General features: G+C 53.4%; 1 protein-coding gene across 6 annotated transcripts in view; it reads left to right on the top strand.

Annotated features, from left to right (window-relative positions):
- The window catches only part of LOC118716123 (DAB2 interacting protein), a 174,968-nt gene that overhangs the window by 64,096 nt on the left and 83,125 nt on the right, over positions 1-27,747 (top strand). For 5 of the 6 annotated variants that reach the window (XM_036432883.2, XM_036432884.2, XM_036432885.2 and 2 more), the window contains exon 2: positions 15,049-15,152. In XM_036432883.2, the coding sequence (XP_036288776.1) occupies positions 15,049-15,152 (104 nt within the window). Of the gene's footprint in view, positions 1-15,048; positions 15,153-27,747 lie in introns of those variants that run through there. The other variant, XM_036432893.2, reaches the window with a different exon arrangement.

Consider the following 27,747-nt stretch of genomic DNA (forward strand, 5'->3'; position numbering starts at 1 on the left):
CCCTCCAAATAATAATAATGGGGTGGGGGTGCGACGCGGTCCTCGGAAAAGACAGGCTCGCTTGCTCTGCAGTCTAGACGGACCACCTGTACGCTGTCAGAAGAGACGAGCCTGCGAGGACGCCCATCGCGCCCATGGAAAGGCAGCCGGCTCGGTCTGCGTGTCTCAGACGCCACGCCACGGCTGCCTGGCTTCCATGCCGAATGGGTTCCCGCCCTCGCCGGGTTCCCCTGTTGACTTTGACAGCTGCCGGGGGTGCCTGAGAGGAGGTTTGGGGATTTTGCTTCTGGAAGTATAGTTGGCTTTTATTTCCCTCCTCTCTTCCTCCTGACAGACAGGAGAACACCGTCGGCATCTGGGCTGTGGTTGTTCTTTTTTCTTGGCTGTTGGAGGTGATGTGTTGACACTGCTGTGAAATGAGAAAGGCAGAGGAAGATGCGGGGGCTGTGAGGCTCTGCGCGTCCCCCCCCCCCTTCCCTAAATCCCTGGGGGATGAAGGAGCTGAGGGGAGGAGAAGAGAGAGTGGGGCCAGAGGGAGCAGGCCAGCCAGACATGGGGTCGCTTCTTAGTGCCCCTGTTGGCAAGGAGATTTGTAAAACTTGGATTTGGAGGTCGGAAACCATTAAACTGGCAATCTGTGGGGAGAGTGGGTTTCTGATCATTTCTGCCTCTCTTTTGGGGACTGAGTTGGCTCAGGAGGTGGCCAGGGGAGTCCCAGTTGCTCCATAAGTACTGTGGGACCTCAGACAAGACACTAACCATGCTAGTAGGGCCAGAAGCACTTCTGACAATTAGACGTGGCGGAGCATAAGCTGTCGTTATGGGCTGGGCGAATTGTCGAGATCTGTTCATCTGAAGCCTGAGGGGCTCATTGCCGCTCTGTGAGGGCTGCTCCAGAAATAAAATGTGATGCCTGTGGGGGTCGGAACCTTCCAGGTGGTTCCGTGGCACCCTCTCCCCCAGAGGCTGCTGCAGGTGTCACTCATACTTGTTTATGTTGATATTTCCCTCCTCCTCCTCCCCCAACTCCCAGGATGAAAAAAGAGCAATAAAATCCACGACAGAAGAGGAGAAAATAAAAATCATTTTTCATTCCAGCTCCCAGGGATAAGCCCTGGGTGTATTTGGGGGCTATGTCTAGGATTTTTTTTCCCCTCTTTCTTTCTTAAATTTTTGAAAAATTCTAAAATATTGGAAAGTTTAAAATGTATAGAAAATAGTATTGCAGGCGCCCAGGCACTCACCTTTCAGGTTTAACAGATGTTAACACGGCTGGCCGCACTTTCTTCTCTTTCCTTTTTCTCTTTCTTAGAAGTAAAATGGTTCAGGGACAGCAGGGGTCGGCAAAGTGCAGCCCACGGGCCAGATCCAGCTGCCACCTGTCTCGTCGTGTGACCTGCGAGCTAAGAATAGCTTTCACATTCTTCAGGGGTTGAAACAAAATTCGAAAGAGGAATAATATTTTATAACACGTGAAAAATGATAGGACATTCTCATTTTAGTGTCCATACATTACATTTTATGAAACACAGCCAAGCTCATTCATTTACCTATTGTATTGTCTGTGGCTGCTCTCCCTGGCTGTCACCAGAATGGAGCAGTTGAAGCTTAAAATACTGACTTTCTGGCCCTTTAGGGGGAAAATTCGCTGACCCCCCGAGAGAGAGCTAAAGCCTCCCACACCCTCTCCAGGGATGACCAGCCTCCTGAGGGCGCTGTGTGTCTTGCCCACACTTGCTTTTTTATACTTCCCGACATACGCAAATACTTCAAAACGTGCAGTGCTGCATTGTGTTACAAAAACGAACGGAGAAAAACTGCACGCAGCTGTGAGGAGCAAACCCTGGGGCCTCCTTACTTTCCTAAATTTCAGCAGCACAGAACAAAGGCCAGGTTTCCACTGTGGCTGCAGAGCGAAGAGTCCCAGGCAAAAACTCAGGAAGGAAAACGGGGAAGGTGACACTAACGTGTGTAGGGATCCTCAGAAAGCAAAGGAGGAAGAAGAGACTGAGGGATGAGAGAAGCCTTTGGGCCACTTAACCCGATCCCTGGAGTGCTCAGGAAACCAGGAGTTTTGTGGAAGACTCTGGGGGAGTCTTTGGAAGGGAGGTGCATGTCAGGGTGAGGGGTGGGAAGCATGTCCTGTAAAAGGCAGCTGATAAGGGGCTCCAGAAGAGAGGCGTAAAGAAGACCTGGGAACTTGTCTACCCAGGCTGGAAAGTCTGCAGGATTTACACGGAGCTAGCGAGGAGTCCTGCACTGTCCCGTTCCAGAGGCTTCCACCCAGTTCTGGGATAGAACTGGAGGGAACACATCTCCTTGGCTCCCTCTCCCCACGACTCCCTGAGTACCAGCAGCGTGACTGCTGGATGCTCTGTGTTAAGAAGCAAACCCTGGGGCCCAGGTAGGGAGTCCCTGGACCCCAACCTTGTCTAGTCATCTCCGAGCCTCTCTCCCAACAGACTCCACCCCCAGCAACAGTGGATAACCTCCACGGACTCTGACCCACATTCTGAACTTGAAGACAAATGTGAGCCCTGATCCATTTCCATCCGAGAGACAACAAGCATGGAAGTTCCTTCCATAGTCTCATGACACCTATCCTTCCCCACACCCAGCGTCATGGAAACGAAACGAGGTCCCAGGCGAGGCGTCCTTTTCTGCCTGATCGCCAGGCTGGGTGGGCCCTGGACATTTAGGGAGAAGCCAAAGGCAGGGAGGAAACTCAGATTCCTGGGTGGCGTGGGACCCGCCCTCTCACTGGTCCGCACAGAGGCTCCTATCTCACGGGGTTTAGAGGCCGCTGGGCGCGAATCCCACCTCTGCATCTCCCATCTGTTTGGTCACGTTTTATTGTTCAGGCTTGATGTGTCGGGACCTCAGTTTCTTCTCATTAAAGTTGGAGCTGATGTTTCTGACTTCAGGAGTCAAGTTTACGCTAAAAATATGCCTATATGGCAAAGTCAGTGTCCTTCTTGGATTTATTTCTCCGTGCTTTCTAATGGTCCTTTAAAAAATTGATTTCGGAAAGGGAAGGGGGGAGAGAGACAAAGAGAAAGAGACATCAGTGAGAGAGAAACATCAATCGATGACCTCCTGAACACACCCCACCTGGGGGCGGAACCCAAAGCCTGGGTATATGCCCTAACCAGGACTCGAGCTGCCACCTCTGGTGTACTAGACCAGTGGTCGGCAAACTCGTTAGTCAACAGAGCCAAATATCAACAGTACGACGATTGAAATTTCTTTGGAGAGCCACATTTTTTAAACTTAAACTTCTTCTAACGCCACTTCTTCAAAATAGACTCGCTCAGGCTGTGGTATTATGTGGAAGAGCCACACTCGAGGGGCCAAAGAGCCACATGTGGCTCGCAAGCCGCAGTTTGCCGACCACAGTTACTAAACAATATCCAACCAACTGAGCCACACTGGCCAGGGCTGGTAGTCCATTTTTATTGCATACAGAAATCCAGTTGTTTTAGACTGTTGAAAAAACTATCTTTTCCACCATCAACTGACTGAATTTCCCCCCCCCCCCCCAAAATCAATTGACCATATCTGTGTGGGACTATTTCTGTGCTTTCTTCTGTTCAATTGGTCTGTATGTCCATCCCTATGCTAAAACCATACTGCCTTCATTACTTCAGTTATATTTCAACATAGTAAAGTATCTTTTGAAACCAAGTAATATACATCTCTCAACCTGTTTCTTCTTTCTCCAGATTGTTTGGCTATTCTAGGTCCTTTGCTTTGCCACCTGAGTTTAAAATTGTCAGTGTCTTCAGAAAGCCTGCTCGGATTTTGACTGCAATTGCATTGAATCTACCCATCAGCTTGTGGGAGGGAGAAATGGCATCTTATCAATACTGAGGCTTCCCAAATGTGTATGTCTCCATTTACTGAGATTTTCTTCTGTGTCTTTCTGTGTTATTTTTAAAGTGATTAGTCTTGTACTCATTTTGTTAAATCTATTCCTCACTATTTTTTATGCTGTCTGTTAATTACTTTGAGGGGTGGGGATTTTACCTTACTTGCAAGCCAACAAACTAACCTGGTAGTGTTTCCTGGGTGCTGTCAGAAGACACGAGGCTCCAGGGTCCAGACAAAGGACTCTTGGCTCATGGCACAGCGGCTAGCATAAGCTGCCTGAGTGCACCAATTCCCTTTCCTCATAAGTTCCCAGGCAGTCACAGGTTGTCTACCCTAACACATAAGATGTTGTTTTTTTCCAAATTACAACTTTGTGTCCCTTACTGGATCCGATATATAATCTCTGGGTCAGCTCTTCCTCAGGCTAAAAAGTACACAAGGAGCCAAAACCAGTTTGGCTCAGTGGATAGAACGTCAGCCTTCAGATTGAAAGGTCCCAGGTTCGATTCTGGTCAAGGGCACATACCTTGGTTGCGGACACATCCCCAGTAGGGGGTGTGCAGGAGGCAGCTGACCTATGTTCCTAACTCTATCTCTCTCCCTTCCTCTCTGTAAAAAAAATAGTAGAATATATTTAAATAAATAAATAAATAATAAAAATTACACAAGGAACTGAAATTCAGTTTGCTTTAGTATTAAATCATTAACTTAGAAACTTGGAGATAATTTAAAATACAGAACAGTAAAGAGAGTTTAAGTTACATGTGTAAAAATCAATCTATGCACATTTAGAACTTATGCCCATTTAAATCTGTTGTAAAACAAATAAGCCTGTTATATAGTTATATTGCTCTAATTTAGTAATACGGTTTGTGAACAAAAGTGCAGAATATTAAGTACTAAGGTGGAATTTGGGGGCAAAAAGAATTGGTTTATGTTTTCTGCATGAGTGAAAAATAGGATGAATTTAATAATACATGTGGATATTATGTTTTGATCATCATGGTTCCCTCTGGGGTGCTATCATTATGACTTATAAACCCTAAAGAAGTGTTATTGATGTAATCAGAATCTATTCAAAGGATAAATACACAGGGTGCTGAGTGAGTATTAAAAGATGAAATGTTCTTTATGTGCAGACTTGAAAACATCTATTATGACATAGCCAACAAGGTGCCATATACTTTTGTGGTTTTCAAGTATAGTATGTGGTTATCATTGATGTTATTTGATAATGCATGAAGAGAAAGAAAGACATTTACATTGTATATGGTGCTGAATGTTATATTTCCAAGAGGAAGCTCATCTCTTTAAAAATTTTTTTTAATCCTTAAACATGAAGATGTTTTTATTGACTTTAAAGAGAGGAAAGGAGAGGGGAAAAGAGAGAAACATCAATACAAGAGTGAACCATTTGTTGTAAGCACCCCTACTCCTGTACATACCCCGACCAAGGATCAAACCTACAACCTGGGTACGTGCCCTGACTGGAATCAAACCTGCTCCAACCAACAGAGCCACAGGGGCCAGGGCTTGTCTCCTTTTCTAAGGCAGCTGTAATTTGGAAAAGGAGGGTGAGAGACCTTGCGAGTACACAATCCGAAATCGGCCAACCATCTGCTACCGCTCTCTCCCTGTCGTTACTTTAATGTAATTGGAATAAGTTGTGCTTTCATCAGTGGGTGGATTGGTTTCCTGTTGCCACTGTCAAATTTAGTGTCTCCAAACAACATGGATTCGTTATCTGACAGTTGTGGAGGTCAGAAGTCTGAAATCAGTTTCCTGGGGCTACAATCAAGGTGTCGGCAGGACTGCATTCCTCCTGGCAGTGCTGGGGAGGATCAATTTCCTTGTCTTTTCCGGCGTCTAGAAGCTGCTGTGTTCCTTGACCCACAGCCCCACAGCATTCCCACTTCTGCTTCCATCACCACATCTCCTCCTCTGCCTTCCTTGGTCCTCCCACCGCTCTCTGAGGAGGACCCTTGTGACTGCAGCGGGCCCACCTAGACTAGACGATCCAGGGCGATCTCTCCATCTCCACATTCTTAATTCAGCCGCATCCGTCATAGGAAGTAACACTCTCGGGTTCTGGGGGTCAGGTGGATTAATAACCTCTAAGGAGCACCTCTTCCTCACTCTCCCAAAGATGGATGACCAAAGGCTGAACTGGAAAGTGTGCAAGGAGACCCGCCAGCTTATCAATGCAATAGTTTGGCAAACTCACTATTTTACTTAACTGGTAAGAGCGGATAATTACAGTACAGATGTGCTTCTTTCACACACACACACACACACACACACACACACACACACCCACACCGATACAGACACATCAGCTGGACGGCTGTGTCTGCAAAGTCCTAATAATCTGAAGACTCCGTGCCCTGTTGCCATGGCGATTTCACCTTTGGCCCTTCCTCTCGTTCACCTGGCCACGCCCGAGGTCAGGGACTGGGGGGCCAGTAGCCCGTTGGCACTCCAGGTTTGGGAGCTCTTACGTTCCTTTATCCGCAGGTTACTTTGTGGCCTTTCCTGACCCACTTTCTCTCTCTGGTCACCTGGGCTGCTGTTGATGTCACTTTTTTTTTTCTTGTTTCTTTTCCTCTTTCCTCCTCAGCCATATTCAGGAGGCACAATTTGTACTGAATCATCATACCACCTATTTATACTTTAATTTTACTATTAGTTTGGGGAAGTCTATTGTTCTTCATTCATTAAATAGCACCATCCTCTGGTCCCACCTGCAGCCTGTCCCATTCTGTAAAGAAAACCTCTGGTAACAAGTGTGTGGGCACCGCTGATGATATTTTCCTATGTAAGTGCTCACACCTGCAAACAGAAAGTAAAACATTGTATTAGTTTAGCCACCTAAACAGCAAACATCTGTCCGCCTAGAGAGCCCCCCTCAGCAGGGATTTCATATTCCTGTGCCTCTCACCTCTACATGGCTGGCCCTCTCCACTCAGGTGACACTGGACACCAATATTTGTGCAGCTAGTTTCTCGGGATGGAACTTTCAATTGTTTACACACAGATACGATCCTGTATAGTTCAATAGGCTAATCATTAACCTTTTATTTTGAAATTACTACAGATGGATAGGCACTGGTGAAAACAGGTTTTTGTGTACCATTCGCCCAGTTTTCCTGTAATTAGAGTACAGCATCCTGCAGCGTCAGCGCCCTCCAGACAGAGGCCCGCCAGGAATGCACTTCCAGTTGAACATGTTGGGTTTATTAGTCACTGCAGCGAAGGAGACCGCACACTGGGGACCAGGGGGCGCCTCCGTGGGAGTGCGGCAGAAAGAACCTCCCATACCAGTAGGATCTGAGCTTTGGTCAGGTGGTGTTGGGGAAGTCTAAGGAAGCAAAGCTTCTGCTAGATTGGCTGCTGTCAGGAAGGGTGGCCACGTGTGTGATGGTTGATCTCAAATCTTATCTCCAGGGAGACGAGGCAGCATGAGGATAGGCTGGGCTTCTGAAGCAGCAGCATCACTTGTTTTAGCCACAGGGTGGTGTTTGGGACTTGGTGGGTGGCACTGTGGCATGGTTTTTAAAATATATATATACTGAGTGGCCAGGTTATTATGATCTCTGAACGCATAATAATCTGGCCACTCAGTGTATATCCTATATAATAAAAGGCAATTATGCAAATTGTCCCCTCAACCAGTAGTTCAACCAGCAAGCAGGCCGGCCAATTGCCCATGTGCCCTCCCCCTGGCCAGGCTGGCTGGACCCCGCCCATGCACGAATTCATGCACCAGGTCTCCAATACACACACACACACACACACACACACTGAGTGGCTAGGTTATTATGTGTTCAGAGATTATAATAATCTGGCCACTCTGTATATTTTTATTGATATCAGAGAGGAAAGGAGAGGGAGTGACAGATAGAAACATCAGTAATGAGAGAGAACCATTGATTGGCTGCCTCCTGCATACTCCACACTGGGGATCAAGCCCATAACCTGGGCATGTGTCCAACTGGGAATTGAACCATGACCTCCTGGTTCAAAGGTCAATGCTCAACCACTGAGCCATGCCGGCCGGTCTGTGACCTGGCTTTTGTTCGATGCTTAGACAAAAATTATGCAGTGGCCTTGTTTGGCCTCACTTGGTGGTGGTGACCTTGTCTGAGGTTGGTGGCCTGTGAGATTGTGTCCAGCAGGAGAATCACGTGGCAGAGCTGGGAGTGCCAGGCCAGCATCCAGATGTCAGGGCTGCTGCTGTCCCTCTTTCCTGCACATTGGTGAGATGTGTGCATGTAATTCCGTGTCATTTTATCACATGTAGATTCATGGAACCACCATTGCAGTCAAGATACAAGACTTGCTCTGGCCGGTGTGTCTGTCAGCCTGTGCAACAAAGGATCTTGGGTTTCAATTCCCAGTCAAGGGCAGATACCTTGATTGTAGGTTCTTTCCTTGGCCCCGGTCAGGGCGTGTGTGGGAGGCAACCAATTGATGTCTCTCTCTCCAATATTGAAGCTTCTCTCCTCCCACTCCCTCCACCCCTGTCCCTATATTCTCTTCAAACAACAGCAGGAAGGCTGAGGAAGGTTGGTGGTGGGGGGTGGGAGGTAGAGATTAAGAGATCAACCGAAGGACTTGTATGCATGCATATAAGCATAACCAATGGATGCAAGATACTGGGAGGAGGGTGAGGGCTTGTGTGTGTGTGTGTGGAGGGGGGCGGTAAGGGGAGACTTCGGGAAGGTCAGTTGGGGAAAGAAAAGGAGACGTGTACTACTATTTGTAATACTTTATAAACAGTAAAAAAAGAAAAAAAAATCAATGAGAAAATATCCCTGGGTGAGGAATAACAATAACAATAAAATAAGGTCAAACTTGGCAATTTTGAATTTAAAAAAAAAAAGACTCAAGACTTGATCACCGCAGAGATCTCTGTGGTGCTGCTCCTCTGTCGATACACCCACCTCCCTAACACCTGGTGATCACTGACCTGTTGTTCATCTCTGGAATTTTAGCACATCGGGAATGCCGCAAGTGGGATCATACACAATGTGGCCTTTTGACATTGGCTTTTCCCCCCTTAGCACAATGTCCTTGAGACCCACTCAAGTAACTCCATGTAGCAATAGTGCATTTCTGTTTCATTACTCAGTGCCTCATAGTAGGCGTGTTAGCTTCCTCTTGCTGCCATAACAAACTAAAACTTAGAAGCTTAAACAAGACAGATTTGTCATCTCGTGGTGCTGGCGGTCCACAGTCTTGCAGGAATAACACCAAGGGGTTAGCAGCCTGCCTTCCTTTCTGAAGGCTGTAGGGGGAAAAATCAGTTTCTTTGCCTGTTCCTGGCAGAATTCCGTTTCATGTGGTTGTAGGACCGAGGTCCCTGTTTTCGTGTTGGCTGTCAGCGGAGGCTGTTCCCAGTTTCTAGCTGAAGGTCACCCGCATTTCTTGGCTTCTCCCATCCTTCCTCTCATGCTTAGACTCCCTCTTGCTTCTTCTTCATCGTTGCTTCTCTCTGACTTACCTGTCTCCCTCTTTCACATCTCAGATTATTCCCATCTGGATACTCCAGGATAAATTCTCACCTCCCAACTTCTCGATCTTAAATGTATCTATAAAGTCCCTTTTGCCATGTAAGTAACACAGCCACAGGTTCTGGGATTAAGGTTTGGACTTCTTTGGAGGGGCATTATTCTGCTTCACCCCTGATGGATGTACCAGTTTGTTTCACCATTCACCTGTGGACGGACGTTTTAGCTGTTTCCCATTTGGGGCTATTACAAATGAAGCTGCCATGAACAGTTGTGTAAAAAACAAAACAAAAAAATAACAATAAAAAACAGCCACTATAAAGTTTGCACTCTTGTTTCCTTTTGAAATTTATGTTTTTCATTCAACCTCATATTTCTGAGTTATTCCTGTTGATCTGATAGAACTGGGTCTTTGGTAGCACTATTGTGTTCCATTGCAGTTCTGAACAGCGTCCCTTGGTGGTGTTCCCCTCTTCCTTGCTGTATAGTATTCCACTGAGTAATTGCCTCAAGGTGCAGTCATCTGTTCCCCCAGGGGTGGACATTTAAGTTACTTACAACACATTGTTACTATGAACAGTGGCGCAGGAGTCATCTTTTGTGCAGATCTCCGGGTGCAATGAAGCATTTTTCTAGACTGGACATGCAGGAAGGAAATTTCTGGTCCCAGAGTCAGTGTATGTGTGTGTGTGTGTGTACGTGTGTGTCAGTTTCAACTAGTTATTGTCTTAATTGTTCTCCAAACCCCTTCTTCCACTTCTCCAGCAGTGAGGAAAGGTTTTTCTACATTCCTGTCAACATTTGAGGGCAGTGTTTTTTTCATTTTTCTCTGTTTGGTGTGAACAAGGTGTGAAATGGCACCTGGTAGTTTTAATTTTCATTTTCCTGACCACTGTTGAGGTCCAGCACACACATGCACGTCTTCTTTCTACTCTTGTGGTGACTTTTCTTTTGGCGCCTCTGCCTGTTTTGAAGCATTAAGATCTGGTCATTGCAACCCGACAACTAAAATTTGGTGTCGTGTCTGAAATTACAGGATGTTCCTCAGGCCTCCATGTTGCCATGGGAACAAGTAACAGTCATCCTTCATGATTAGGTGGTGTCCATGGCAACCAAGCCAGCAGCATCTGAATGAAACTGATTTTTTATTTTATTTAAGTTTTTGCAAGCCCATAAAGGTTAAAATGTGGTTCTCTGGTGGCTGTGGTTTCCAGGAATAGGAAGGGCAGCTTGGCCTTCCGGGTACAGTGGAGACTCTTTTTGACCTCTTAGCGAAAAGGGGATTCAGGCTCAGCTGGTTCGGTGGCCTGATTTTGCAGACTGCAGCCTGGGAGGTCATGTGGAGGTCACAGAGTGAGTCTGAGCTAAGGGGAGACTCTTCCAATGTTTTGGGGAGACTAGGAGGTCGGCCAGCCAGTTCTCCCTTCCTGGGATCTGTCCCTGGGGGTGCCACCTTCATGCTGCGCCCTCTGTGTATAGACCCTCTGGGGGATGGGGCCTAAGCCTCTCAGTGTCTGCTTCCCCAAGTTAGAAAAGACAAGTGGCTGAATCCGGGGCCAAAGGCAGCTGTGTTTTTTCAAGGCTCATTCCCCGGAGGCAGAGTTAGGACTCGGGGATCAACCTTCCAGCCTCTTGGCCTGTAGAAAATAAAGGAGGTTTTGTTTTCGTTGTGGTGGCAGGGAGCAGAGATGGTCGCTGCTCTGACTCCCCTGATTCACTGCACCGCTGAGAAACCGTGAGCTCAGAGACAGAAAGCGCTTGGCCTGGAGGCACACACCAGAGTTGGGGTTGAATCCTGTCTTCTCTTCCAACCTTGGGCTTCTCCCCTACCTCTGTTCCAGGCACCCTCAGCCCTCTCTAAGGCCTAAATGTGGGACAGTTTAAGGGGCTATCAGCATATCCTCTTACTTCCTACCCGGGGGAACTTGAGTGGAAGTCACTTGCCTCTCAGAACCTCAGTTTCCTCATCTGGAAAATGGAGCTCATCACGGCTGTCCATTTGTCATGGGGGAGGATTATATATTTGAATGGGTCCAGAACCTGCATTCTCAATGGGGGCGATATTGACCCTGAGTGGGCAAAAAATTGGTTCTTGGAGGGGGGCGGTAACAAAAACTTAACTTTTTCTGTTTAAAACGCAATATATGTGCAGTGCATAAAAAATATCTCTATATATGAAATTTTTATGGGGACACACTAGGAAAAATGTCTTTAAAAAGACTCATTAGATGCCCGGACGGGTTTGGCTCAGTGGATAGAGCGTCGGCTTGGGGACTGAAGGGTCCCGGGTTCAATTCCGGTCAAGGGCATGTACCTTGGCTGCGGGCATATCCCCAGTAGGGGGTGTGCAAGAGGCAGCTGGTCGATGACTCTCTCTCATCGATGTTTCAAACTCTCTCTCTCCCTTCCTCTCTGTATAAAATCAATAAAATATATTAAAAAAAAAAAAAGACTCATTAGAGAGGAAGATAATGAATAAAAGGCAAGGAAATGCTGGCCCAGAACCCAGGGATCCATGAGGTTATGGTACGAACTCTGTGGTTAGAGCCCGTGGCAGGCTGGCGGGAACGGTTGGGTGTGTTGGTGAGTAGCAGAGTCCTGATATTCCGTGTGACCACGTCTCAGCTTCTCCCAGGCCTGGTTTCCTGTCCAGACGGAAAGGAGGTTCCGTCAGCTGCACGGATGGGGACTGGTTGGTTCTTGGTTCTCAGCCGCTGAGATGCCGCCTGGTGTCTCCGTGGGGGTCCAGCAGGAAGCAGATGGCACTTCCACCAGGATGATCGGAGGTGTGGGCGGGTGTGGGCGGGTGTGGGGAACAGTGAAGAGGAGTGCAGGACCCCAGAGCTAGTGACAGCCGGGGCTGATCCACCGAGGCCCCGAGGGAGGGGAGAGCCCGGGGAACACAGCCACTGAGATAGCTGGGACTTCAGTGGAGGGACCCAGCCCGCCCGCCCAGGCGACTCCCCTCCCTCCCCTGATCTCCTGCCAGGGTTTCCCGTTGGCCAGACAGACCCTATGAAGCTTGGTTGGTGTGGTCTGCACAGGTCAGCAGCCCCTGGAGCAGAAGGCGGGGTAGAAGAGGGTGGAGACTGGAACTGGGGCCAAGCAGAAGCTGCCTGGAAAGGGACTAAGGACCTCCCTCCATCTCCTCTGGAGTGCAGGCCCTGCCCTCGGGCCTCCTCACTGCCTTCTACCTCCTGACGGAGATGGGCTTGCACTAAAGTTTAAGGCCATGTGGGGGGTCCCAGAGATGATGCTTGCTTGCTATAGACCTATTGGGTTAGGGGCTCATGGGCAAGTTCCTCTCCCCTGGTCGCCGCTTCCTCATGGGTAAGATGGGTGGTTGGACCAAGCCACCCCGAGAACCCAGGCTGTGGGCGCATCGGACTTGGTCTCAGAGGAGAGGCAGCCTTGCTGGGCTCCTCATGTTCTCCTGGGTGACTCCTGTGTCTCCTGGCTAGAGCCATGGTGACCTGCCTGCCCAGGACGGGGCAGTGCAGCTGTGTGTGTGTGTGTGTGTGTGTGTGTGTGTGTGTGTGTGTTGGTGGAAGGAAGGGGGAGCTCCTGAGAGGCTGAGCATAGTGCCTCACTCATGGTAGGACACCGTGGCTATGGAGGTGACTGAGATGGGGTGTTGGGGTCGGGAAGAGGTGAAGGCAGACTTGTGAGCATGGGGAGAGATTTCCTAGGGAAATACTAGGAAAAAGGAGGTGTTCCCTAAAGTGAGACGAGCAAGGATCCCAGAGGAAGTTAGGAAGGATCTAAATAGGGAGCACAGCAAGAGAAGAGGTCACCGGGCCGAGAAGGGGTCATGGTGGCCCAGGGGTGGCCAGTCCACCTCCCAACCTGGTATCAACCCCTGCCCTGGGGTTGGGCCTGAGCCTGGGCCTGAGCCTGTTCCCACCGGTGACAGCCCACCTCCCCCTAGGCCCGAGGTGGCTTTGTCTGCTTGACCATTGCCAGAGCTCAACACGGGCGCCTGTCCTGGTGGGGGGCGGGGTCGGCTCTCTCCTCCCACGCTTCTGGGGCCCCTGTCCAGTTGGCTGCTCGGAGGGAATGGCCCGGGATGTGTAAACATCGCCTGCTCCTCGGCATCTGCCCCGTGTTTGTGCGCCGCCCACTGGAGGACGTGACCTGGGGGTGTGGGTCTGAGCCGACCTACGTTGGCGTTCTTGCGTGGATGTGCACATGTGTGTGTGCTGGGCGTGCACCTCTGACCGTAACTACGTGTTCACATGCACAGAGGAACCTCCACCCTGTTCGCCCTCTTCCTTTTGAGTCAACAGGTCTTTCCCAAGCACCTGCCAGGCAGCAGGCTCCACGCAGGGCGCCAGGGAAGGGCTTAGGCGTGGGTGTGAGGAGTTCTGCAGTGAAGCGCAGATTCCCCTCCCCCCCCCCCCTCTCCAAAGTGAGAACGTTGATAGGAGAGACTTGCTCTTGGCCGTTGCTATAGGAGCCAGAAGTGAGCCGAGAGCTGGGGGCAGAGGGGGTTACCAGCCCCCACCCCCCAGCCTCTGGGATGGCTCAGGCTGGAAGGTGCAGGAAGGGGGTCCTCTGTGGGCCCTCGCTGGGGCGGTGGGAAAGAGCAGCCAGTGCCAGGCGCGGTGTGGGGGAGCCAGGGAGGGAGCAGCCAGGTCGGACTGACCTGGGAGGCTTTCAACAGGCAAGCTCAGGCCGGGCTCGGCGTTTAGAATGCGCTGTCACCAGTTAAAATCGGAGTATTTAGCATTTTGAGGAACCCAGAGTTCCAGCTTCTCTTGAATTGGGGAAGCTATAGCTGCCCTGCCCCCCCCCCTCCCCTTTTACCAAACTGACGTAACCAGCTAGAGCTGAGCGCCTGGCTACTCCCCGTGACTCCATCACCGGCCAGGCCCTCGGACCTCTCTTGAGTTTAAAGCCGGAAAAGAAGATCTGGATTGGAAGCCAGAGAGCACAGGTTCTCATGTTGGAAGGGGTTTCTTGCATTCCTCTTGTCATAGGGAGCTCACTGCCTCTCAAGATGGATGGCTCCAAGTGTGGGTTTTAGGAGACCTTTCATTTATGTACTTATTCTTAAATATACTTTTTATTGATTTCAGAGAGGAAGGGAGGAGAGAGAGAGAGAGAGAGAGAGAGAGAGAGAGAGAGAGAGAGAGAGAGAGAAACACCAGTGATGAGAGAGAATCATTGATTGGCTTCCTCCTGCACGCCCCACCCTGGGGATGGGATCTGCATACCGGGCATGTACCCTAACCAGGAATCGAACCAGAGAACTCCTGATTCTTGGGTCAACACTCAACCACTGAGCCACACTGCTGGGCAGAACTTCCATTCTTTTTGGCGGTGGAATAACATTCCATCATGTGGGTGCGCGACTGTCTCTGTCCATTCATCTGCTCATGGGCACTTGTGTTGCTTCTGCCTTTCGGCTATTGCGAATCACACTGCACGTTTGCATACAAGTCTCAGTGTCTCTGTTCTCGATTCTCTGGGGCATATACTTAGGAGTGGGATTGCTGGGTCATGTGATGATTCTGTCTTTAATATTGTGAGGAACTGCTACATGGTGTTTTGCAGTGACTGTCCTAGTTCACGGCAGCCTGGTGTTCGGGCCAGGATGGGCCGGCAGGGGGGCCTGATGGGTGGCCTCGGCGGTCCATGCTTACCCGCTCTCTCCCTCTGTTGACAGAGTCGCCCCAAGAAAGGCCAGGCTCCCGGCGCAGCCTGCCCGGCAGCCTCTCAGAGAAGAGCCCCAGCATGGAGCCCTCAGCCGCCGCGTCGTTCCGGGTCACGGTAACTATCTCTGCGTCACCATCACCACCCGGCCTGGGGTGCTGCTCTGTGACCCCACGGGCCCCCTTCCTGGAGCCTCATGGACCGGGAGACCATCCAGCCTCCCTTGTTCTAGGTATCCGATCACTCGGCTGCTCCCCCCTCTGTGGCCCCGCCCCGCCCCTGGGGGCCCTACGGGGGTCCCATCCTGTGAGGGAGGGGCTGGTGGAAGACAGACAGCCCTGCAGCCCAGGGGCCCAGACCAGAGCTGGGAAGAGAGAGGCCAGTGGTAGGTCAGATAAAGACACCCTCACATGCATGAACTCAAACACACACAACACAACACCATGCTCCCCCGACTCTTGAGATGCACAGCTTTTTTTTTTTTCCACATTTTAAGATCTTTCATGTTGTAGTCCATGATGTGTCATAATTTAATGGCTACGTGTTTTCTTGGTCCCATAAAATAATGCTGCATCTTAAAATTGATGGCCTATTAGAATCCACAAAACACAGAATATATATATTATAGCTGTTTATTCTAGTGGTCCCACTAGCACAAATCTAAACAACTTTACAGAAACAGAACCGAGGAGCCTTCATAGCTGACTCGCCGTGCCCCTCGGTGTCCCCACTGGTCTTGCTGCGCACACACAGGCAGTTTTGTGTCCCTTTGCTCCCCCGTTTGGTATGTTACTACGTGTTCCCCGTCCAGTATTCTGCTAGCCACAAGAGACTGGAGGGATAGACACTTTATCCCCCCCACTCCCCCACCCCCGGGAGCTTACAGTGTGTAGGGGAAATGGAGTTTTGATCACTTGTTCATCCATTCATTCATTCAACAATTCTTATGGAGTGCCTGCTGTGCGCCAGGCACCATTCTTGGGGCTGGGGCTGAGGAGGAGGGGCTGGCCAGGACAGGCGAGGTAGATGAGGCCCCTGGCCTCTGCGTTCATGCTGTCACGCTGGAGCTACGTGATATGCAGGAGAAAATCAGGGGAAACCAGGAGGGCTTCCTTGAAGTGGTGTGATCGGGGCTGAGTCCCAAGGGGTGAGGAGACAGCCCTCTGGGGAGCAGAGGAAAGAGGCTTTTGATGGAGGAAACGGAGAGGGCACAGGCCTGGCTGTCACCCTACTCTGTGATGTGGCGGTCAGGTGAGCTCGGAGTGACTAACTGCTCCCGAGGGTTGGGAAGGGTTTCCCCCCGGGAGCTGACTTTTGAGCTGCGTCTTAAAGGGGCACTAGATACTGGGTAGACAGGGACAGTGAGAGGGAATCCAGGTAGGGGAACATCAATTGCAAAGGCGTGGAGGCACTCTGGACATGGACCTGTTTGTAGAATGGTGACATACGTGGTGGGATCGGAGGGAGAGGTCTGGAGGACAGGGTGGGAACTTGGGCTGAGTCTGGGTCAGGTGGAGCCTTTGAGCCAGGCTGGGGGGTGGGGGTAGGGGGGGTGGGGGAAGGGGGGCAGAGGGAGATGGGGCTTTCCTCAGGGCCACTGGTTCTCCTTCCTGGCGATATGTCATCAAATGCTGTCAAAACAGGTTCTTGGGGCCTCCTCAAGGTTTCAGTGCGGTGGGGCCGGGGCAGGGCCTGGGTGGGTATCTGCATCTTAACAAGCTCCACGAAGGAGTAGTTCTGAGCCCCAACCTCTGAATTAGTCTCTGGGAGGGAAGGGTATGAGGAGGGAGGAGAGCCAGTGCTGAGCGAGGACTCAGAGTCCCTTCCCTGGGTGTGGCCACGCCCCTGGGAGATGGTCTCCAGCCTGCAGGCAGGGCCAGGAGGCTGGCACCTGGGTGACCCTGACCTGACTCGAGTCAACTGGAGTAGAGGCCAGTCCTGCCTTCCCTGGATCCCCGGAGCCACGACAGCTGGGGCTTCAGGGAACGATGACAACATAGCCAGCTGCTCTGTGCTCAGGGTCTTACACATATGTCCTCTTTGACTCCTTGAGACAACCCTGCAGCTGATTTTGTGGTCACTCCATTTTACAGATGGGAAAACTGAGGTTCAGGGAGGTGAAGCCACCCAAGCACCAACTGCTAATGGTGGAGCCAAGATTTGAACCCAGACTGTCTGGCTCCAGAGCGTGAGCATGCACTTCCTCTTGCTGTGAAGAGAAACACATTGTCCCCACACCCTCCCAGCACCCCTTCAGCATCACTTTTTACCATTCCTTTTTTTTTTTTTCCCCCTTGCTGCTCTAATAGGTGTGTCATCACACCTTGAAGTTGCTATAATTTGCAGCTCTTTAATTGCCAGCTAGACTTGGCATTTTTCCTGTTGTGGCGTCTCTGCTCTGTTTCCTGGCGTGGAAACCACCTGCAGATCAGAGCCAGCGCCAGCCCTCTGCACCGCCAGGCCCCCGGGACTCCTGGGCCCGCCTGCCCGATTAGGTTCTGCGGTAGGGGGGCTGTGCTCAGGCCTCGCTGACCCACCTCTCACCACACCCCCGAGGGGGGGGGGCGCTGTTAGTACGCCTGGGTCACAGATGAGGGAACTGAGGCTCAGAGAGGAGAATGTGTCCGCCCGGTGTCCTGCCGCTCCTGAGTGACATCACCAGGCTTCGGTGCCAGGGCTGCCGGACATTTACGTTTTGTGTCCTTCTCTGGGCACGTTGGTCCTTTGCTGTGTGCAGCACTTGGGAAACGGTTATGAGTTGAGTTTCTGTCCTGAGCTGGTGCTAGGAGCTGGAAAGATCGGAGGTAGGGTCTGGGTTCAGATCCCAGCTCTTCGGCGACCTGTGTGGCCTCATTAGTCAGGGGTCCTCCGAGCCTCCATGCCCTTGTCAGTGAAGTGTGGATGCCTGCCTCGGAGGACTGTCTGACCCTGGATAGGTGCGTAGTAGGTGAGATCCATCACTGGGGCTGATGGTGCTCCCCTTTGTGGCTCCAGCACAGGAAAGACCGGGTAGAGTTGGGGTGGACAGCAGAGGGCAGAGTGTTTGAGGGGGAGGTCTGGCCTGGGCCTTGGGAACAGACTGGCACCCACACCCTTTGCAGGACCAGAAGCACATCCTCTCCCCCTCAGCCAGGGCTCCCACCGGCTCCTATGTGCTCGGCCGACTGCTCTGTGCGCAGCCTGGCGGGGTCCCTGGGGGCCGTGGTGTTGCCGGGGGAGGCAGGGGAGACAGTTCAGGACATCCCCGAGTAACTGCTGTCTTCGCTGCCATTTCAAACTGGAGGATGGAGTGTCACCACCTCACACAGGGGTGCATGCTCCTTTGCAACCACGTTGGTTAATGGAGAGTCAGTGTTCTGGGCTCTATGGGACGCATCCTATTCACTTCTTCCATGAAAGCTGACGCCTGTCCAGGGTCACTACCCAGCTGGGGGCGCTTCTGAGTCTGGGCTGTTTGCACCCTAAAGGTGGCCCTTGTTCCTTGGATGGGTCAGGCTAGGGCCGCAGCCACCCCACAGGTGCTGGTTCCATCTCCACCTCTCAGGGACCTGGGACCCTGGCAGAGCCTCAGTTTACCCTCTGCGCCGTGCGGGGAGAGGACTTCGGAAGGCAGCATGTGGTTTGCCACGCAGCAGGCGCTTCAGTGCTCTGATGCAGTCACTAAGAGAAGAGCTGTAAACTCAGCAGACCCGCGGCTGGGCCTCATATCTGCTTTGCGACTTGGAAAAGATGTGGAACCTTTTGTCCGCCTGGTGCAACTTCCTTCTGCCTGCAGGTGGAGTTGGGGGTGGGGGAGTGGTTCCCCAGGGCCATGTGGTGCTAGCAGGCTGGTGTGGGGCTACGGGGGACCCTGAATGAGGGTAGGATGGAGAAATGAGCTGGGAGCAGGTGACCAAATGGACCTCCTGTCCTTCTCTGGCCTTCAGCTCTCAGGCCCCCAAGAGAGAGAGGGTGAGATCAAGATTCAAGCCAAGGCCTGTCTTCGCTGCACTAGTAGAGAGTCCTGGGAGGGAGAGAGGGATGGCGGGAGGGAAGGAAGGCAGGTGGCAAGCTGTCAGGCTGCGCCCAGGGTGCTGCCCCCTCTCGCCTGCCTCCCCATGTTAGAGGAATTCATGGTTTGATTTGGGGGTGAGGAGGTGGTGACTGTTACAGATCTCCCCCGATTCCCCTCAGCCCGCTGGCTTCCCCAGACCTGCACTCCGGGTCCTTCCTCTGCCCCTACCCCTTCCCAGCGACCTTGAGGAGAGCTGACAGGGCCTGGGTGTGGGAGGTGGCAGAGGCGCTGGGAAACTTGACAGCCAATTGATTCCTCCTCGGGAAGTTGAAAGTGGAGAGTCGTGTTTGAAGGTTTCGCTGAAATTAGGTCTCACGGCTATTTTTTGCGAGATGGAGAAGAAGTGTCAGGGAGGGGAAGGCACAAGGGACTGGCGGGAGCTGCAGATAAACTTCGTACCTGGCTGATTGCAAACGCCTCTGGAAGTGAGGCTGATTTCCTTTCAACCATCCACTTTTCCTGGATGCTCAAATGTCTCAGCCTACGTGGCTCTGAAGCTGTGGTGGAGGTGTGCCTGCGGTGCTGTGAGAACCCAGAATAAAGGGCAGTTAGAAAGAATTCCTAGAAGAGGGATCTTTGGGGCTGGGCTTTGAGGGATGTGTAGGAGTTTCTCAGGAACAAAGGGAGAGGAGTATTTCAGTGAAAGGGGGATCTCACTGAATAGGAAGAAGCCAGTGGCCCTGTGTGATTCGAGCGTTGGATGAGTCGAGGGATGAAGGAGAGGAAGGATCCTGGGGGGGGGGGGGGGGGGGAAGTGGGTGGGTGAAGCTTTTGGACTAAACCTTTTGGACTTCCCCCTGGAGGACGCCAGCCACAGGGGATGGTGGGCAGGAGCGGAGCCAGCAGGAGATCTCTGCGATGTGGCCTCTGGGTTTCCCCAGCGGCTCACCCCTCTGCCCACTCCTGCAGCCTCTCTGCACCCTCCCCATGTTTCAGCTGCCCGACTTTCTCTCACACACAGAAACAGGTACATGAACACAAACGGCAGACCTGTGGGCAGCCCATGGTGGGAAGGCTATTGGGAATTGTATGGTCCTCCCCTTCTCTGTCCAGAGGAGGAACTGGAGCTCAGGGAGGGGAGTGTCCTTTCCTGAGGTCACGCCCCCCATCTGGAATTGAGCCTCGCCCCCTCCATTCCCCACCCAATGGTCCAAAGTCCTGCTCCTTCCTGCCCTCTCTTCCCTACTGAGCCCTTCTCCCAGCCACCATTGTGTTTCCTGGGGGAGGAGGCGTAAGGGAAGGAACACTTGTGGGTCTGACCACCCTTGAAAGCCCCTGCTCGCTCCCTCCCACTCCTCAGCACACTGCCACCTGCTGGCCACTGGGCCTCAGCACCAGGGGCAGCTGGCCTCACAGTTTGGACTGGAGGCTGCCTGGAGGAGGAGTGATGGGGGGATAGGAGAGTGGCATCCTCTGCTCCCCACGGCGTCTGCCTCTCTGTTCCCATGAGTGCCCTTTCTCAGCGAGGGCGACTCCCTTGGGCATTGGGGTGGGGACAGAAAAGCTGGCCAGGCTCAGATTAGGTGAACCAGCTCTGTCACTGCATATACGGGGAAACTGAGGCTCAAAAAGGGGAGGTTTGCCCGGAACACCTGCTGGGGCTTCCTCCAACTCCTCCAGGCTGTTCTGGCCCATCTCAAATGCACATGTGGCCCACACACCAGGGGAAGGGTATCAGCGGCTGGCTGTGCTCGACCTGGCAATAGTGCTGGATCGGGGTGCTATCAATGGGTGCCCCGGATCCTTCTTCATAGCCCCAGGAATTTGCCCCTGCCAATGTTCCGGGGGTGTCAACTGATTTCCCTCCCTCTTTCTCTGCCTTCCCTTTTATTTATTTATTTATTTTTTGTTGTTCAGTTGAGCCTCGTGAGCTGGAGTCTCCTTACCCAGTTGTGTGGCTGGTGTTCCCCAGACGGAGACAGCAGGCCCCACACCCTCAGTCCCTTCCACCTCTCCCGTCTCAGACCCCAACTGTTAGGAAACCGTTCCAACCCAAAGGAAAGTTACTATCGTTTTGGTCTGTGTCCGCCTCACACAGAGAGAGGCCCCCGTTCCTGCAGCGGGAAAGGCACTTCCTGGGCCCCGGTACTGCCCAGGGTGGTGGGCCTGGGCCCAGAGGGTCTTCAAGGCAGAATGCGGGACCACGGCCCATTCGGGGACTCCTGAATCCGAGGCCAGGCCAGGGTTCGAGGCCCGAAATTGAGGTCGGGAGGCTGCCCCGTTCAGGAACAGGAGTGTGGTCCCATTGGCTCCATTGTAGGGATCAGGAGGACGAGGCTCAGGGACTGTCCCAGGTCGCCCAGCCGGTGAGCAGCAGGGATGGGGGTCAAACTCTGGTCTTCGCGTCCCACGGTGGGTGTGAGCTAATTTTCCTCCCTTCCTTCTCTGCTTTCCTTTTTTCTTACTTTTAATGAGCATTTTTAATGAGCATCAGCTATGTGTTGAGACCTTTATAGGGCACTTGACACAAAGAGAATTAATATGTAGTTGCCACCTGCAGACACACGGAGGGTCACCTGGGGCCGGAGGAAGTGATTTCCAGGCAGGTGAGGGGGAAGGACACAGGCAGCCAGGACAGTCCCTGCAAAGGCCAGGGGGTGGGAAGCAGCCTGAGCAAGCGATTGCAGGAACCGGCAGCCGTGTGGGGGGGCTGAAATGTGAGGAAGTGTGAGGGATGGCCAGCTCATGGCAGTGCCCAGAGCAGAAGGGATCAGGGGCCATATTAATAGGAGTAGGGAGTCCCCAGAGAGGGAGGTGAAACGGGCCAGAGCTGACCAGCGCAGACCTACAGTGCAGTGTGCTCCTCAGAGCAGCATCCTTGACCAGGTTGGCAAGTCTGGAGCTCCTTCAGCGGGCAGAGACCAGGACCGGAGTGGGTAAGGAGGGGTGGGAAGAGCAAGCAAACTGTGTTTCAGGTTATCAGAAGCCCATTGTGCCCCCAACCCCTGGGCATACAATTCTCTTTGTAGGGGCCCTTGAAGGCAGGGATAGAGAGAAGGACCTGCTCAAGGAATCTTGGCATCTCTTTCCTCTTCCTGGAGGTGTCAGCCTGGCAGCTTGAGTAGGAGAGACACAGAAGGAAGGAAACAAGGACAGCCTGGGAGCTCCCCCCCCCCCCCCCCCCCCCCCCCCGCTCCTCTTTCTGCCCTGGGGTTTCCAGTGGCATCTCTCAACTATTCCTGCAAGCTCTTTCCTCATCCTTGCCCTGGTGGGCAGCAGGAGTCTGATAAACCGGTCTCCCCTAGAGCTCAAGGAACCTTGTCCATTGGAAGTTTCAGTCATTCACAGGGAGTGTCTGGCTCTGTGACTGGCAGGTGGGATGCTGTTGGGGGGCCTTTCTCTCTCTCCTTCCTTCCCCCTCTCCCCGCTCCATCCTGGAGGAGCAGTGCCGGCTTCTCCTAGCAGTACCCCCAGGACAGGCAGGGTTTGAATCTTGGTCCATGGCTTCCCTCCGTGGGATCGCTCAGACAAGTTCCCACCTCTGAGCCTCTCTTTCCCTATTTGTAAATGGGCAAAGGTGCCTCCCCTTTCTGGTGAATGGGACTCACTTCTACTCCACACCTCCCCCAGAGCCTCCGGCCCTCCCTTCGGCACCCCTCACCTCCTGCCTCAAAGAAGTATTGCAGCGAGTGTCCAAGGGGCCAGAGACCAAGCTCCCAGCGGTGAACACAGATGGAGGAAGCCCGTGTGCGCGCAGGGCCGTTTCCCACCAATTGGGGGCAGCAGAGTGCAGCAAGTGGACGCCTAGGTGGCTACTTCCAGAGGAGAGTTGAAGCCCCAGGGGTTTGGGGGCCCCCCTCCATCCTGTGCCCCTCACCCCGGGGCCACAGGGAGCCGGCTGAGCTGAACAAACCCAGAGCCCACCGCTGGGTGGAGGGAACAGTTCAAGTCAGGGAGTGCTTTGCTTTGGTGGCTGCACTGACTGAGCCAGGGTTGACCAGAGAGCTGGGACTTCTGAAAGGGGACCTGTGTCAGGGACACTGGAGGGGACAAGGAGCCCCGGCAGCCTCCCAGCAGGAGGAGGGGCACAGGCTGAGGCAGGACAGTGCCGGGCAGTGTCGCCGTACTGTGGTCGCCTGGCTGGGCCAATTAGACTCTCCTCATGGTGGTCCTTGGAAGGCTTGCAGGTGCCTTGCTCCATCCTCACCTCTGCTCTGAGAGGAAGGAAGGCAGGCGTTCTGGGACAGCCGGGGTGGTGGGCAGAGCTTGGATTTGAACAGCATTGCTGCGTTAGAGGCAGCTGTACTAGCTCTTTGTGCAGCGGGGGATGGTGGGGCTCATTTTGCACAGTCCGCTGGGTCAGGCTCTGAGCCAGGCACTCTCCAGGCATCACCTCACTGAGTCCTCACAGCCCAGGGGGCAAAGAACACACATCCCGCCTTTTCAAGGGGACAAAATCAAGGCGGACAGAAAGGGAAGAACTTGCCGAAGATCGCTCAGCTCCTGAGTGTGGGTTTGAAGGTCTCGCAGAGCCTGGTCCGCAGCGTGCAGCCAGTCTCTGCCAGCCGGAGTTGGCATTCTCCGTTCTATAACTGAACGCTGAGGCCAGAGAGGGGCGGGGCGGTGCATTGCCGAGCTCATTCCGCCAACCAGGGATAGAACTGTGCTTGAACCTGCATCTCCCCATCTCGTCCTGCTCCTGCCCCTGGCCTGGCCCCCACTGGTCAGAGGTGTCTGTGCAGGGTGGACACCACCCTTCTTCACCCCACCCTGTGTCTCTGGCAGGCCTGCCCCTCTTCCAGGGGCTCAGGAGACTGGGTAGAGGGGGCTAGCTCGGATGCCTCCATGCCCCTCCCCCCGCGGTATGGAAATAGAGTGATTGTCTCTGTCGTATCCAGTGACATGTGGGTTGGATCGCAGACATACTGATAGCTGAGTCTTCAGGGGAGAACTGCTTCCCAAGCCAGGAAGCCCTCTTGCGGCGGCAGCGATGACATCTGTTTCCGACACGAGGCCCCACACCGGGATGAGTAACTCCTCCTGTGGAATGTCTAAGAGGAGCCGTGATGCTTACTGCCCGGCCCCGGCACCTTAGATGGCTCCCAGGGGTGGGACCCAGTTCCCAGCATTTGAGGTGCCCCTCCCACCCCCGCCCCGCCTGTCCTAACAGCTGCCCTTGCACAGCTGGCTCTGCTGCCCACCATTCTCTGCCCCTTTTCTCTGCCTCAAGAGCCCCTTCCCAGAGCCCTGCTCCTTCTGGGTCCCCGCAGGCATCCCCTCCCCTCGGCTCCAGGACTTAGCCACCGCCAGACCGGGGGACTTTCTCCAGGGCAGCTACTGTCTCTAATGTATCTGAACTCCAGGCACTGGGCTGGCCACACGGAGCAGCGTGTGGGATGGGAGTGTGTGAGAGGTAGTGGATGAGTAAGCAGTGCAGGGTGAGGAGAGGAGAGGAGAGGCGGGCATCCATCCCCTTGCTTCTGAGAGCCCCACCCCTTTTGTCGTGGGAGGAGAGGTCAGGACAGGTCACCCAGGGCCACCACCCGGGGGCAAAGCCCAGCAAGGACCCCAGCCCTTGCCTTGAAATTGACCTTTCGTCCACCCGTGGGCTCCCATGATCCCTCAGAGCAGGATTCCCAGGAAGCCTGGCCTGCAGCTGGTAAATCACCCGGGAGCAGAAATAGCCTATAAAATCCTCTCCCCAAACAGTGCGCTTCGTATCCCGTAGTGAATGGGCTTTTCAAAGCGCCGCTCCCTCTGGTGGATTTATGGGGCTGCTGCCCGCCTCGCGCCTCTCCCTCCCGCGAGGGTTGGCAGGTCCCCGGGACGGGAGCACCCCGGGGTCCTGGTGCTCCTCCTGGCTCCTGGTGCAGGGAGAAACAGGAGTACCCCTCTTCCCTGCTGTGCTGGTCTGAACCAGCTGGCTGGGAGCCTGGGAGGACAGGGTGGGGCTGCCTGACCCCACAGAAGCCTTATGGCCCAGCACAGAGCTGACGTCCCACCATCAGTACCTTTTCCCCGGCACATTGTTGTCTCCAGAAGGTCCTTCCTATTTGTTGTCATCAGAGGGGTCTCCATGGAGGGGAAAGATGCCAGTTCAAGCTGGAAAAAGAGTTAGAGCTCAGCTCGACAACTCCTTCATTGTACAGATGGGGAAACTAAGTCAGGCTGACATGCTTGCTCAGAACCTCCTGGTGCGGCAATGGAATTCTAGAAGAGCTGGGGCTCGGGTGCCACCCTTCTGGGTTGGACACAGCTCAGCCTCCTCCTGGCTGTGTGGCCCTGGGAAAGCAGCTTGACCTCTCTGAGCCTCCCCTCTCTGATCTGCACATTGGGCTGTGAGAATTAAATGAGGTAAGCCACATAAAGCTTTAATACCGTGCCTGGAGCTTAGAACTTCCTAAAGATATCTGGCTTACTCCTACCACGTTGGAAGAGGCTTCACTATTATTAATTAGCAGAGCTGAAACCAGATTTCCTGGCTCCGAGCATGGCTTTTTTTTTGTTGCTCTGTGGGGTGGCCTCGGCTGAGAGCGTTCACTCACACAGCGTGCGCAGAGCACAGGTTTTGATGGGGAATAAGTGCCGAAATCCGTGAGTCACCCTGGGGAGACTGGCCTGGTAAGGGGGCCCTTAGTGACAGGGCCTGGCGGGAGGCAGAGGGAGGAAGGGGTGAGGCTCCCTGATGGAGTCTGTTTCCCTGCAGCCGTGTGGCCCCGGTGCCAGACTCCCCACCGAGAGGTCAGAGCTGGCCGAGGGCTTAAGAGCTGATGGAGTGTCTGTGGCATCCAGACCTCTGGGATGGGCTTATTAGGCTGAGGCCCGGGGAAGATTTACAGAGCAGTGAGTCACTCCCTGGCTGCTCTGGGCCATCACGTCCCTGCCTGGACCACAGGAATGTGTGTCTGATTTCTGTTCACGGATGCTATCCAGTCCTGGGCTCTGGCAGGTACCAGGAGGGCCTCTCCCATGTCCTTATTTCCCCCTCTCACCTTTACACCCCACTCTTTTCCCAACTGGGCACCCTTCCCACCTCCTCCCGGCTCTCAGGTTCCTTAAGAGCACCCTTTGCCTGGGCGTCCTCGGCAGGGGTTATGCCCATGTCATAAGCCTGGCCTCAGTGTGTCACTTGGAGGTCCTGTGATCACTGCAGCAGCCTCCGAGGCAGCCAGGCTTGCCGCTGTCCTCACCAGTGCTCGGCTGTGTGTGGCTGCCTGCTCTCGGTAACCTTGGCAAGCCCACCCAGATGGACTCCCAGCCCCATTCTCTGCCTTTCTCCTTCCTCTTGTACACCATAAGTATTTGTTAATCCATTCCGGAAGTATTTATGGTATACCTGCCAGGTGTTCAGCACTGGGGACCCTAGCTGTTGTGGCCCAGGCCATCCTGTGAGGGAGACAGACATTAATTAAATATACAATTACAACTGTGATGAGTCTGTAAGGAGACGTGGCCTAATCTGAGGGCTTGGGAGGCCCCGAGAAGAAGATGTGAGGAGAAACTGAAGGGTGTACCAGGCCCTCTGGGCCAAGGGCTCCTCTGATCCAGGCAGTGGGAACAGCCTGTGCAAAGGCCCTGTGACCAGAGAAACTGGCAATCTCAAAAGTCCCATCGAAGACAGGAGCTGGAGCACAGGGTTGGGGGCAGGTCCTGAGGGGCCATAGGCCTCAGAAAGGAGTGAGGCGTTTATCCCAGGAGCCCAGGGAAGCTTTGCGAGGATGTGGAGCTGGTCAGTGGCAAGATCTGATCTGGTTTTTTAAGGCTCTAGACGCCCTTGGAGAATGAATGGGGGAAAGTGGCAGGACTGGAGGTGACAAAAGCAGTGAGAAGGCCCCTGCGCCCTTGAGTGAAGGGTGTCTGTGACGGTCTAGGCCTGCCTTTCCAGCTGGGGAGCCCTTGCGGGCAGAAAGCCAGCTTTCCCAGGGCCCAGCATGTGGTGAGGCTCAGGGGACACACCCTGGGTGAGCTGTGGACCAGCACCGGCCTCGTCAGAGGAGATGTGCTTCTTAACGATGGTTTCCGTTAACTCGTGCTTTCTGTTTCCTTCTGGCTCACGGCTGACTGGCTCCTGATGGTTAAAGTCCAGGTCATAAAAAAATAAAAAGCGATGACGATGCCTGTGATGATGACAGTAGCTCACATTTACTGTGTGCTGGGAAATGGGCTAAATTCTTTATACACGCGTGATCTCAGAGGCTCATTGCAACAACCTGTGGTGGCTGCTCTTGTCCTCATTCTGCAGAGGAGGAAACGGCTCAGTCCGCATGGTCACTGACCTCAGGACCAAAGCTGCAGGCAGTGGAACCCACCGCTCCCCTGCTTCTCAGGGTGAGGGCTGGGGTAGGGCGGGGTGGGGGGGGGCAGGCCTCCTCTGCATTTTACTTGGGATTCCTAGAGACTGAGGTAACGGAGAACCTGGGGACATTTGAGGTGTGATGATGGCACAGGAGAAATATTTGGGGCAGGGGTCCCTGGCTCTGAACCACCAGTGGGACCGGAAGACCCTGAAAACCTCTTGTTCAGGGAGCAGCGAGGACAGCTTTTGGGGGGGCGGTGAGAGAAGCAAACAGGTCATCCTCAGAGAGGGGCACAGGGTGAGGCCCTGCCCGCAAAGCAGGGGGATCGGGAGGTCACCAGCATGGGCTTCCAGCTCTGAGGCCACCCCAACACTCTCTCTTCCTTCCCGCTATGGCTGTGAACGTGAGCCCGGTGGGCCTG

This window comes from Pipistrellus kuhlii, unplaced genomic scaffold (genome assembly GCF_014108245.1).
Source record: "Pipistrellus kuhlii isolate mPipKuh1 unplaced genomic scaffold, mPipKuh1.p scaffold_m20_p_12, whole genome shotgun sequence".
NCBI lineage: Eukaryota > Metazoa > Chordata > Mammalia > Chiroptera > Vespertilionidae > Pipistrellus > Pipistrellus kuhlii.